Source organism: Pholis gunnellus (assembly GCF_910591455.1).
Source record: "Pholis gunnellus genome assembly, chromosome: 3".
Classification (NCBI taxonomy): domain Eukaryota; kingdom Metazoa; phylum Chordata; class Actinopteri; order Perciformes; family Pholidae; genus Pholis; species Pholis gunnellus.
Window position 1 is genome coordinate 26,853,553 of NC_136529.1, and position 14,452 is coordinate 26,868,004.

The following is a 14,452-nucleotide window of genomic DNA, read 5'->3' on the forward strand; positions in this document are numbered from 1 at the left end:
TGCGTGCATTGACGTCATGGTGTTTACTGCGTGATGATGTCACCTGAGTGATGATGTCACCTGAGAGGTTTTAATAAACTGTGTGGAAACCTCTGGTGTCTCTCTCTGTGTCTGTGTCTGTGTCTGTGTGTGTGTGTGTGTGTGTCTGTGTGTGTGTGTGTGTTCCTGTGCAAACCTTGCGTTCTGATTGGTCCTCTGGTGTGATGTCATCGATTCTATTCAAAGGGGTCTTTTTTTATTGGAAAGAAAAGTTTCATCAGCAATGTCACCAAAGTCACATATAAACAAAATATTTATACATTTGATTGAGACAATCACAACTTCCTCCTCTTCTCCCTCTTCCTCCACTGGTAGTCATGGTTACCGCCTCCAGATCATCCTGTTACCATGGCGATGTGTCAGAGATGATTATCCTCCTCCCGTGTTTCTTTTTGACTAACTGCTCAATTGAATCATCTTTTTCTTTCTTTCATCTGTGAGATGGTCAATAACCGTCGGTGACGTCACGCCACTTCCTTTTTGTAAGGGAAGTCGGTGACGGAAGACAAATCTGCTGATCAGCCAATCTGCAGCTTGTCTTTCTCTGCGGGTGTTATTTTCCTCCTTCCCTTGTCTCCTCCCTCCTTCTGCACTTGTCCTCTTCCGCAGCGCGGTGATGCTCCCGCTTGGCATGGCCGTCTTGGGCGCCTCGTCTGCAGGCTGGCAGTAGATCGGCCGGTCGGTGCTGGTCCCTCCGTCATGGTGCAGAAATCCCGGAACGGCGGGGTGTTCCCCGGAGCGCAGGCCGACCCGAAGAAGCTGAAGGTGGGCTTCGTGGGTCTGGAGGCCGGAGGGACCGAGTCCAGCAGGGACGGAGCTCTGCTCATAGCAGGTAAAAACAACCGACACACACACAACAACAACCTGCCGGTTCATAGGTGGTAATTAACGGGGACCGTTAACGGTGTGTGTGTTTGTGCGCATGCTCTCAGATAATCAGCAGTAAAACCAGATCAGGGTTTTCCGATGATGAGAACCTGATGGAAACATTCCCGGTTCTGCTTCACGGTTACAACAAAAACAACAAACGACCTACAAATTTAGACCAATGAGGTTAAATGAAGAGAAATAAATCAATATTTACTGTAAGCATGACTGAAGGGTGCTTACATGTGATTGGCTGATGACTCTCATGCGTATTGTCTGGCGTTTATTAGTATTATTTATTATTTAACTTAAGCATAATGATGGCGATATGAAAATGTTAAGATCCAAATCAACATGAATGTTTTCACTAACGAGATATAAACTGAAAACAGTTGAAGTGTCCCTGTAAGCACTGACAGTTTCAGCCACTACACACCAGCTGTAACACTTCAACTACTGTAACTGTGGAAGTTGCTTTGTAAATAGATGTTTACTGTATGATGACGGTTTGTTCGCAGGCAGTTTTAGTTTGTCCACATTTGATTTGTACATTTTTGCACAAATCTGCGGCCGACACGATCAGATACGTGTCCAGGTAGAAAGTGTTCAAAGAGCTGAAAGTAGTTGAAGTGAAACAGCAGAGAAGTTAAAGTATTGAGAGAAGGATTAACATCATTTGTTTTCGGGATTTGTTGACAATAAGAACAATCTAAAATAACATAAATGAAGCTGAAACAGCTCATTTATGACAGAGAATTGACGACTACTTTGATAATTGATACTTTTCTACTCTGTTTTTTAAGCAAACAAACACATTGCCATGTTTACAGGTCACCATTTTTTCATATTTTATTTTTCCCACCCACCCTTCCACTCTGCCCGACTCCTGTACAATAACAACAGCAACACGCATTGCATTAGAAAAATGAGATAGTAGAATATTCAAATTAATATAAAGACGGGAAGACAATGAGGGTGAGCAAAAATGTTCAGGAAAATTAAAGTGTAAAGGATAATAGATGAAAAATAAGCTGTAACTTTATTATATTTGGCAATGGGGTGAAGCAGGGTATTGATCAGGCTGCTGCAGGCTGATGGTATTTCAGTCAGTCAGGAGGAAGAACAGATGAGCCGTTACAACCGGAGACAAAGGGTTTAGAAAGCACTCACCTCTAAGCGTGAACATTATCTCTTCTAGACGCTAAAACAACATTGCATCTCTTAGCCAGGCAGAGAATAACGGGGAGTCGGTTTATACAGTCTGTGGTTTGCTCCCGAATTTCGTACTGGACCAATATGACGGCTCGTTTGGGAGTTTTCTCTTCAATTACGAAAATATCAACAAAATATGTTTCTGAAAACATTTCAGGCGTAAAATAAGCCACGCAGCTGCTGAAGCTGTCGTCATTTTTAGACGTACAACAGTTTGTTTTTCTGGAGACTCCATTTGCAATGGTTTATGGGATGAGTAGTTCCTTCACTTCTTACTCAGTCTTGTACCTTTGCCTTGTTAAATAAATGTGAATCAAATGTTTTATGGTCACGATTCATCTCGTAGTTGAGAAAGTGGTTCAGAACGTGCGTGTGGTCACTGTTGAGCTGTATAAATGTAGTGAAATAAGGTAGAAAAATAATTTAAAAACATACCCAACGATGTTCACCTTAACGCGTTGCACTTTTACTCACACGTCATATTTTTCAAGCTTAAGTACCAAACATGTTATTCAAGCTAGCTTCTCTCTTTCTGTTTGATATAACTCACAGTCCTGAAGAGTCGGAGTTCATATAAGTGTGAATCGGTGATTATATACCTGTGTTCAGGTGGGGAGGAGGGTCCTCGACGGCAGCGCAGCAGCGTCTCCGGAGTAAAGAGACCTCCGAAGAGAAACGCCCTCTACAGACGACTGCAGAACTTCCTGTACAACGTCCTGGAGAGACCTCGAGGATGGGCCTTCATCTACCACGCCTACGTGTAAATATACCTGTATTTACACCTGTCTGTCTACGGCATACAGATACATATATGTATACATATATTTATACACATAGATACTAGTGGCAACAAAAATAATTGAAGTGAGATGAGCCGAGTGAAAACGTAATCTTATTAGATAAAAGATGATGATGACAAAATGCATCATTTGCAGTAGGAATTATTTTGAGCGCAATTCTCAACATATCGCAACATTCAAAAATTGCAATAAGACTGTATCGTGACATAAGTATCGTCATAATATCGTATTGTGAGGCCTTTTAGATACATACTACCTTTTATGTAAGTGCTTTGGGGTCGATTTGAAATGTAAACATCAATCTGAAACAATAACGTGATGATTGTTGATTGATATTAACTTAATATATCAAATAACTGCAGTCTGCGCCCAGGATCAGCTAGATCTCAGATCAGGTGTCACAGTCTAAATCTTCCCCCCTATAGCAGGACTTTAATGTGTGTTCTCTGTTCAGGTTCGTGCTGGTGTTCTCCTGTCTGGTTCTCTCCGTGTTCTCCACCATCAGAGAGTACGAGAAGTCTTCAGAGAACGCTCTCTACACTCTGGTAAGTTCTACATGACGTGGTGTTAAAAATACCCACATTCATTCATCTTCTGATCAGAGAGCCACACGCTGACCTGAGGATCGACTGAATACGTTCTGTAAATGTAACGATGGGATATTTTTAGGAGCTCCTGACTTTGATGATATTTTTAAACTTGTCAGTTTAAATCATGATGACTTTCTGTGTACGTTTAAGTTAAAACCAAATCTAGACTTTTGGACTTTTGGTTAGTGAAACTTTGAAGGCGTCAGCTTTGGTTCCGTATGTGAACTTGTGATTTGGCTCTTTTCTGATGTTTTATAGAATAAATGACATAATCAGCAGATTAATTGATAATGATTACTTGACAAAGTATCCCACAATGCATCATTAGCGTACAACCGATGGTAGCTAAACATGCAAAATATTTGCCATCGTGCATTGCGCTGATGGTTTAATGGCGGACAGATGAGAGGAGAAAAAGCAGTGCGAGTGATACAAATTCATGAGCTGTGGTGCCAAAATTATCCATTTATTGCTATTTATTTATTCATTTGTGAAAATAAAATTACTACCCCCGCGTTGACAACAGCAGTGCCTAGACATAAACACTGCATCACTGCTTAATCAGCAATAACTTAAATTCACCCAGAACATTTTGTTAATAGGCAACTCTTTAAACTGAAACTTAAACTTGTATTCAATGTGAACGATCCCCCAACTGACGGTGAACTGTCTTGTTTTAATGAAGCGGTGCAGAGTAAATGAGAAAAGATAGTAGTGATTGAGTCGTTTCTAATATTGTGTTGTGCAACAGGAAGTGGTGACCATCGTGGTGTTCGGGGTGGAGTACATAGTGAGGATCTGGGCTGCAGGTTGCTGCTGTCGGTACAGAGGATGGAGAGGACGACTCAAATTTTCCAGAAAACCTTTTTGTGTCATCGGTGAGTAAAAAAACAAACGATCCAGCCCAGTGTTACCAACTCTTCTTCCAATGGAAGTCACCAAGTCAGCAACACTGACAGCCCATCTATTCAGGCCTCCTTCCAAAGCCACTCCCCCCAAATTATCGTAATGAACGTAAACAACGAAAATGGCTTTTCTTGGTACTCACAGCTGTCAAACTAGCAGTTCGTGGAAGACGTAGGTGCGTAGATGGGCAGGTGAAATGATTGGACGTGCTTAACGCCCAACCCTTCACACTTTTACTTTTACACTTGAACAACTCTTCATTTACTCTCAGACAGGTGAGTGTGATGACTTTAATAACACTTCATTTACCTTCAGACGGGGGAGTCTGCAGACAGCTCAGCAGGAGGAAAGGGTTCTAAGAGAAGCATTTTCAAACCGGTTGAATGATGTGAGACTTTGTAATCACCGGTCCGTCTCTCTGGTCTGTCTGCAGACATCATGGTGTTGATAGCGTCCATCTCAGTGTTGGCTGCAGGGACTCAGGGGAACGTCTTTGCCACTTCAGCCATCAGGTCGCTTCGTTTCCTTCAGATTCTGAGGATGATCAGGATGGACCGACGGGGAGGAACTTGGAAACTGCTGGGATCAGTTGTCTACGCCCACAGCAAGGTACCCTGGGAAATACCTGTCTGTATCGTAACCATTGTTTTTATTCTTGGTCAATCTGCAGATAAGCCCCTTTCACTTCAACTGCTTTCAGCTTTGACACTCTGACGTTTCAACAGCTGTCAGTGTTCACAGAACAACTTACAATGAAAACACTTCAACTGTCTTTACTCTGCCGCCTCCACTTCAACTGACATTTCCACTGCTTCCACTGTCGCGTCAGCAGTATTGGTTTATTGGTATCGTCTTCCTGAAGGGGAGCTTGACATCTGATCGTTTCCATTGATCCTGGACTGAATCGATCAGAATTATTGATTGCGTAGTTTAAACCCTGTGACACTTTGTTCCTTCTTTGTGTCTCACTTTACTCTGCTGTCTGTCTCACTGCATCATAACGTCTCACTACATCATGATGCCTCTCTCTGTCTCACTGTATTCTGATGTCTGTCTCTGTCTCACTGTATCATGATGTCTCTCTCTGTCTCACTACATCATGATGTCTCTCTCTGTCTCACTGTGTCTGATGTCTGTCTCTCTGCAGGAGTTGATCACTGCGTGGTATATCGGCTTCCTGTGTCTCATTCTGGCCAGTTTCCTCGTCTATTTGGCTGAAAAAGAGGACAACGACCAGTTTGAGACGTATGCAGACGCCCTCTGGTGGGGACTGGTGAGACAACACACACACATACACTAATACTTGTTTTTTGCAGGATTTTCTGGATGACGATGTCACAGTACAGTCAGGTACAGGTGTGCTGGATGATGATGTCACAGTACAGTCAGGTACAGGTGTGCTGGATGATGATGTCACAGTACAGTCGGGCTGGTTGATGATGTCACAGTACAGTCAGGCACAGGTGCGCTGGATGATGATGTCACAGTACAGTCGGGCTGGTTGATGATGTCACAGTACAGTCAGGTACAGGTGCGCTGGTTGATGATGTCACAGTACAGTCAGGCACAGGTGTGCTGGTTGATGATGTCACAGTACAGTCAGATACAGGTGCGCCGGTTGATGATGTCACAGTACAGTCAGGTACAGGTGCGCTGGATGATGATGTCACAGTACAGTCAGGTACAGGTGCGCTGGATGATGATGTCACAGTACAGTCAGGTACAGGTGCGCTGGATGATGATGTCACAGTACAGTCAGGTACAGGTGCGCTGGATGATGATGTCACAGTACAGTCAGGTACAGGTGTGCTGGTTGATGATGTCACAGTACAGTCAGATACAGGTGTGCTGGTTGATGATGTCACAGTACAGTCAGATACAGGTGCGCCGGTTGATGATGTCACAGTACAGTCAGGTACAGGTGTGCTGGATGATGATGTCACAGTACAGTCTCTGTCAGATCACCTTGACGACCATCGGCTACGGAGACAAGTTCCCCATCACCTGGAACGGTCGTCTGCTGGCTGCAGCCTTCACTCTGATCGGAGTTTCATTCTTCGCTCTGCCCGCTGTGAGTCCCTCTCTCATGTTTATTTGAGTTTACCTGACACAGGTGAACCTCCTCCCAGCTCACCTGTCTGTCTGTCTGTCTGTCTGTCTGTCTGTCTGTCTGTCTCTCAGGGGATCCTGGGTTCTGGTTTTGCTCTGAAGGTTCAGGAGCAGCACCGTCAGAAACACTTTGAGAAGAGACGTAACCCAGCAGCCGGACTCATCCAGGTGAAACAACACCTTCTTCTTCATAACTCACTGAAATGTGAAACGTGAAACATCTCTGATTTCCATCCAGAATAAAACGTCCATAAATCTGGATTCAAATCACTGATCAGAGCAAGTTATGTTAAAACCGCTTACGTTACAGACAGAAGAAGAGTAGAGCTTTTATTTTGAAAATCACTGGACTCGACAGGTTCCTTCCTGCTTTGAATCGTGTCCTCTCTGTCTCTACAGTTGGCGTGGAGGGTTTACGCCACGAATCTGAGCCGAACTGATCTGAATTCAACCTGGGACTATTACGAGAGGACTGTCTCTGTCCCCATGTACAGGTGAGACTCCACCTGTCCACGTTCTGTAAATAGTCTTATAATTAAGATTTTTTTTTGTATGTTGGGACACCTCATTGTTAATAATTTTGTTTGTGTGTGTGTGTCTCCAGGTTGATCCCTCCTCTCAATCAGTTGGATTTATTGAGGAACCTCAAGAATAAATCCGGACTCTCGTTCAGGTCTGAAACGTTTAATACAAGAAGTACACAAAGCTACTACTGATACTACAACTAGTGCAGTATTCTTCTTTGTAAACGGCAGAAAGAAATGTCTCGCACTGTTGAATTGTTTAACATTTAATAGTCAGGATTATCATAATATTCTTCTTAATTCAACAGTTAATAATAACCGTCTGTCTGTCTGCCTGCAGGAAGGATGTCCAGCCTGAACCGTCTCCCAGGTCAGTGAACAGTTCTGGCTCTAAACAGTCAATAGCAGTTAATAAAACAGTTAATACCAAGTAAAGCCAGACAGACTCTGTATAGATTCAGCCTGAATCGGCAGCGACCTGTCAATCACAGTAAGCCCCGCCCTAAAGCATCCCCTGCTTTATGGTCTGTGTGACTCTAAATGGACCATCACTTACTAAATGAACATCATGCTGTATTGAAGAAGACTTGAAACTAGAGATTGAGACCATAAACTCATGTTAACAATGTTTACTGAGGTAATAAATCAAGAGAGAAGTAGTCATTTTCTCATAGACTTCTATACAACCAGAGGAGTCGCCCCCTGGTGGACACTAGAGAGAATGTCCTCCTGTTTGTGCAGGAATCCAACACCAACACAGAAATCATGGACAGGAAATAAGAAATGTCACATGTTTGGAAATAAGGAGGATGTGTTCACAATAAAGGACATTCGGGACCTTTTTCTCCCAGATTCACGTCTGATGCCAAAACATTTTTTTAGATCCAAATTAAAAACCTGTCTGTCTGTCCGTCTGTCTGTCTGTCTGTCTGTCTGTCTCTCGTCTCTGCAGTCAGAAGGTCAGTCTGAAGGAGAGGGTCTTCTCGTCTCCCCGGAGTTCAGTGACCAAAGGGAAAGGTTCTCCTCAGCAAGGTGGGTGTCAGAGACAAAGTCTTTTTTTAAAAGACAGTGGACTCATTTCTGTTGTTTTCTGCATTCAGTAACATTTTTGGGCCTTTTGAACTGAATGAATGATGTTTTGTTGACAGGAAGTTCTTTGGTTTAGTTTGATCTGTTGAGACTCAACACTCTGCAGGTTCTTATTCCCACTAACCAGTAAACAAACAGGTGATCTACCAGTTCATCAAGCATTTCACCAGACAGGACGAACTTGTTTGTGTAACAGGCTGCTGGAGGAACTGGTTTGAATGAAAACCTGCAGACTGCTGGACCGACGTTAACCAGGAAACAAATAAACAAACAGATTCTGGTGCTTCTCATTCTTGACTCCCTTCTTTCCTTCCCTACTTCCTATCTCTACTGGTTCCCACAGTAGGCACTCCTGGCGTTGGTCCTGGAGGACTGGGGAGCGTCCAGGCCCTGCGACGGTCCCCCAGCACGGAGCCCAATCCGGAGGAGAGTCCCAGCAAGGTTCCAAAGAGCTGGAGCTTCGGAGAACGCAGCAGAACCAGACAGGCCTTCAGGATCCGAGGAGCGGCCTCACGCCAGAACTCTGAAGGTAAGAGGGTCACGTAAAGATGTTAATGCATGTTTTTAGATAGTTGTCCATTAATTAATCAATATCAGAGTCCTTAACGGAGGATTCAAGCTGGGTTACAAATCACACACTGTTTTTACTTTTCTATTGGGACATACTATTTCCTCAAAACGTGGCACCTTGACCTTTGACATTCTTGCTCATTTCTCTGCTGTGCAAAGGATTGTGGGTCAGAATAGCCAGAAAAACATCCTGGTATTTTTGGCGTACTGCATTTGACGTACTATGTATCGGGACATACTAAATATGGTAGTATGAGTATTTGAGCACAAAGTAAGTGATATTATCTGACTTGTTGTATAAATATATTGTTTAAGTTTTATTCACGGGGCCGGCAACTGAAGATGAAAAATATAGTTGAAGATTCTAATATATTAAAGATATAGATATAAAGATCAAAGACATAGACATGATTGTAAACTCACTGAATCCTGCTCACGAATCTCAGATATTATGTGAATCATGTTCCATCAGTGCAGCCGATCACATCATGAGTGATGGAGATAATTGTTTATTGATCCTACGTGTTTAAGCTTCATACAGATTGTAACAGTTTAAACTGAGATCACACATTATGTGCAATAAACGACACTGACCGCTGTCTTGTCAGTGTTATTAGAAAAATGATAATAAAGAACTTCCGCTTGCAAAAAGAAAACTCCTTGTTCAAAGAAATGACCGACGGAGCATAAAAAGCTGTAAAATAAAAACTTTATTTATTCCTGAGTCACAAACATTTAGATTCTGACTGACAGTAAACCGTCGATACGGACAGAATGAATGTAAAAGAGTTTCTGTAGTATTTTTCCAGACTTTTAAAGGCCCGTGTGGATATTATTATATATTATTCTATTTATTTTTTATTTTATAGTTTAGTTATTTTCCCAACGTTTAATTACTTACTCATCCATTGATCATTTCATGAGCTGACATCTTCAACATATCCACGTATGTCTGTATACTTTAAAACTATATACTCTCAGCCACCTAGAAAAAACATGTTATGATTAAGATTGCTTAGTTTCATCTTTCTGCCAGAAAAGTGGCAAAAAAAATACACGAGAAAGTTGAACCCAGAACCCTCCTGAGCGTCACATGCTGTGCTATTTAACTCGGGATTCAAGTTATACTAAGAAGAAGAGGAAAGGTAGATCTGTGGCACTATCAACTCAACGTATTCATCAAAATATATACATATCAGACATTGTAAATAGGTTCATCAAGATCTCTGCAAATGAATGTGTTTGTGTTCAAGTCATATATATATATATATATATATATATATATATATATATATATATATATATATATATATATATATATATACACCTGTATATATATTGATGAGTAGAGTGGATTCCTCTGAGCTTTGTCTCCTCTCTCCTCCTGCAGTGTTGATAGAGATGCAGGACGAAGAGTTCAGACAGAAGGGCTCTCCAGGTCAGCACACACACACACCAACACATTAACACACACTAATACACACCAACACACTAATACACACACGTTAACACACGCTAATACACACCAACACATTAATACATAAAGTAACACACACTAATATACACTAACACACAGGGGCTTTAACAGGTTAATGATCATTAGATAGTTAATCCATGTTTCATACATCATCTGCTGCTCCATTTAAAGGTTGTTTACACGTTTTCATGCACCCTGCCGGCCTTTCTCATTTCCCACTTTGTACATCCTCCGTTCCTTTCCTCGCTTCCTCTCCTCACGCCTTGGAGTGTTATTTAAAACACACACACACACACACATATATAAATATTATAGGCTTTATATATTTTACTTTGTGAAGCACTACAAATGTTTGTATGAAAAATACAAATCCAGAGTGATATGTATTATACACAGTATATGATTGAGTGATATATTATATAGATGCAAACACAGTCCCGTCTGTCTATGTGACAACATGAAAGAATAATTTGACAGCTGTCTGAATTTGTAAACATGCAACACATTTTATTTATTTAATTTATTTATTTATTATTGCCTTGTTGTTACTGCTTTGTCTGTCAAAGCACTCTGTAAAGGCTTTGTAAAGTTATTATTATAATTATTCTTAATAAATAGTCCCGCCATGGTGAGAGATTATTCCATCTGTTTAACGTCTCTGTTATTTGGTTACGGTGCAGAAAAGTCTTCCTCAAAGGATGCACCGATGTCTCCTCGCTCAGAGCTCCTCCAGCAGGCCTCCTCGAGGATAGAGGAGACGAGGAGACGAGGAGGCACAAAATCTAGAAATGAGAAAGGCCCTGTGATGATGATGATGATGATGTTGTTGTTGTTGTTGTTGTTTCAGACGCCAGCCTGCCAGGAGAAGACATGGCCGACGACAACAAGAGCTGCCACTGTGAGTTCGTCCCTCAGGATCTGACCCCGGGGTTAAAGATCACCATCAGAGCCATGTGGTATGAACTTTCACTGTTTATTTTCATTTATTTATCAGTTTATCATTCATCACTTTACTCATTGTTTATTTGCTGGTTAGTATGCACTGAACTCATTCTGCTTTTTATTCACGTTATTATTTTTAATTATTTTTATTTGTGCTCACCCCAGGGTCAAAGGTCACCATCAGCTGTTGGGTAAGAGCAGTTAGTCTGACCTCCAGTTAGCTTCATTGTTTTCTGTTTTCTGCCTCTGTCATGCTGTTTGATAAGACCTTCTTCTTCTTCTTCTTCTTCTTCTTCTTCTTCTTCTTCTTCTTCTTTCTTCTACTCTTTTCTTTCTTCTTCTTCTTCTTCTTTCTTCTTCTTTGGTCTTCTTCCTTCTTCTTTCTTCCCCATCTTCATTCTTCTTCTTCTTCTTTTTTACTATTATTATTACTATCATATAAATATATGATGATCCTGTTATATCCTCATTGTTGTTGTTGTTGGTGGTGTCTATCCTACAGAGAAGTGTTGTTGAGTCCTCCTATAGCTCCTCTCCTGTTTGTTTTTTAAAGTCTGTAAAGATAATTCATACAGTCGGGTATCCGAACCAGATTGTGGTTGAGCGGTAAATCCCTCAGCACATACACTAGATGTCCTAAAGGTTGGTGTTCATGCACTTTGTCTCTGGGTCTGTGTGTCCTGGTTTGGCTTCATCCAACTGTTTTCTGTCACTCATGATCGGACAACGCCGTGGTAGTGACCTGTCGATCACAGTAAGCCCCGTCCTAAAGCATCCCCTGCTTTATGGTCTGTTTGACTCTAAATGGACCATCATTTACTAAATGAACATCATGCTGTATTGAAGAAGACTTGAAACTAGAGATTGAGACCATAAACTCATGTTTACAATGTTTACTGAGGTAATAAATCAAGAGAGAAGTAGAGTCATTTTCTCATAGACTTCTATACAATCAGAGGAGCCCCCTGGTGGACATTAGCGAGAATGCAGGTTTCAGACACTTTAGTATTGGCTTCACTTTTCAGACCCGGAGGTTGCCCCCTGGTCCAGAGTCATTGTCAGAGGACCCTGTAGGTCTGTGAGATGAATCTAGAGCCACTGGACTAGATTCACTACATCAGAACTGTTAGTGCCTGAGATCATCTGAGCTCCTTCAGAGGTTGAAGGTGACATCTGACTTCCTGTTTTCTCCCCGTCTTTCTCTCTCTCAGTATAATGCGCTTCATGGTGTCTAAGAGGAAGTTTAAAGAGAGTCTTCGTCCCTATGATGTAATGGATGTCATCGAACAGTATTCAGCCGGACACTTGGACATGCTCGCCCGCATCAAGAACCTCCAGTCCAGGTACGACCTCTGACCCCTTGAGTCTATATTTTAAGTTGTTTCAGCATCTTCTTAATAAACATCAGACTTTGGTCTCAATTTAAAAACACAAAAGCCACATTTACTGAGTTATCAGACCAGTACTTTGTTTAAAGTACACTTCACCTTCACAGTTTTAGCAACGTTTATTAGTTCACTCTGTGAGGTCATGGTCCTCAAGCTCATAGTTTGTCTCCTGATCGACAGGGTGGATCAGATAGTTGGCAGAGGGACACCAATCGCAGACAAGGACCGTCCCAAAACGGCCAATGAGGAACTTCCCGAAGATCCAAGCATGATGGGACGGCTGGGGAAGGTGGAGAAGCAGGTAACCAAAGGATGCGCGAAGATGCGAATGAGCGTAAAGCTATAATCTAGTACGGTGCATCAAATGGTGACATTTATGTTTTAAACTGTACATTTAAATAAATAAAATAAATAAACCAGTGCCGCCAAAAAAGACGTTTCAGCTGAGCCAGCGCTGAAAGTCCTCGAGCTCTGAACATGCTGGTTTTATTTTGATGCAGCTTCAGTCTTGAATCTGTTTTTGTCCTCTGCCGGTCTCGTCCCTCAGGTTCTGTCCATGGAGAGAAAATTGGACTTCCTGGTTAACATCTACATCCAGCGAATGGGAATCCCTCAGGCCGAGACCGACGCCTACTTTGGATCCAAGGAGCCCGACCCGGCCCCGCCCTACCACAGTCCAGTGGATCAACTGGAGAAGAGCCAGCCCATCGCCAAGAACCCACAGTCAGTGTCTAGTATTACTGGGAAACCACAGAACCAGTACACACCCGGACCTGTTGTTAATGTCATATTGTTTAAATATTAACTTGTGGACGTTTTCCCTTTTGTTATGTTAATATTTTTGTTTACATGTTGTTAAGGGTGTTGCCTGGCGAGCACATTGAGAAGAGCCGTTTCGTGACAAAGATGGTTCGCTCCAGCAGCTCCACCGGACCCAGGAACTGCAACGCCCCCACCTGCCCACCCTCCACCTCCTGGCAGCCAATCAGCTCCCAGCAGGTCCCGCCCCCTCCCCACCTCAACCACGGCAACACTCCGAGTCCAGTTGGGGATGGGTCACTGGTTCGACTCCCACCTCCTCCGGCCGGAGAGAGACACGGCGGGAAACGATCGCACCGGCACAGCACTGGAGACCGAGGGGGGGTAGAGAGACCGGAGAGAGGAGGAGGAGGAGGAGAGGAGGTGAAGCCAGACAGTGACGCCTCCATGTCCATACCATCCGTGGACCACGAGGAGCTGGAACGCTCCTTTAGTGGATTCTCCATCTCCCAGTCCAGAGAGAACCTGGACTTCATCAACAATAGCTTCTACCCCTCCGCCAACCTGGGAGACCACCAAAAAGGAGGAGGAGAAGCAGGAGGTGGAGGTGGAGGTGGAGGAGGAGGCGCCACCAGCTGTGCCACCATCCGGCCACACATCGCAGAGGGGGAGTCGGACTCTGACTCGGAGCTCCGCGCTCCCTCGCCACACTCGGACCGGGCCTGGACCGGAACAAAGTAGAGCCCGAGGTAAACCAGAGCAGAACCAGCAGAACAATTAAAAGTGATACTCAAAATTACAAATATAAAACTGTGACGTGAAACTTGTACAAGTTAACTTTAAAAACACCAGCTGGAGTCTCAGAGTGAAGCATCATGGGAACTGTGAACAGCCCAAATCACCGGGTGTCACGCTGGTTTTAGTCATGTGAATGTTTTAACCCGTACAGCAAATGTTTGTTCTCATCACTGATTGGTTCACTGCTGGGATATGCTCGCACCTGATTGGTTCACTGCTTGGACACGCTCGCACCTGATTGGTTCACTGCGTGGACACGCTCGCACCTGATTGGTTCACTGTGTGGACACGCTCACGCCTGATTGGTTCACTGCTTGGACACGCTCACTCCTGATTGGTTCACTGCGTGGACATGCTCACTCCTGATTGGTTCACTGCGTGG

The 14,452-nt window shown here is 43.1% G+C and overlaps 1 protein-coding gene across 1 annotated transcript; it reads left to right on the forward strand.

Moving 5' to 3' along the window:
- Positions 1 to 738: 738 nt before the first annotated feature.
- Positions 739 to 14,013, forward strand: kcnq2b (potassium voltage-gated channel, KQT-like subfamily, member 2b; the record flags this gene model as incomplete). Its single annotated transcript, XM_079156482.1, has 19 exons — positions 739 to 871; positions 2,728 to 2,878; positions 3,373 to 3,463; positions 4,260 to 4,386; positions 4,848 to 5,023; positions 5,562 to 5,687; positions 6,375 to 6,485; positions 6,596 to 6,691; positions 6,923 to 7,017; positions 7,128 to 7,196; positions 7,388 to 7,421; positions 8,004 to 8,079; positions 8,480 to 8,665; positions 10,097 to 10,144; positions 11,031 to 11,139; positions 12,337 to 12,468; positions 12,694 to 12,814; positions 13,061 to 13,236; positions 13,374 to 14,013. The coding sequence occupies 19 exons, from the start codon at positions 739 to 741 to the stop codon at positions 14,011 to 14,013; spliced, it is 2,697 nt and encodes an 898-aa protein (XP_079012608.1).
- Positions 14,014 to 14,452: the final 439 nt, after the last annotated feature.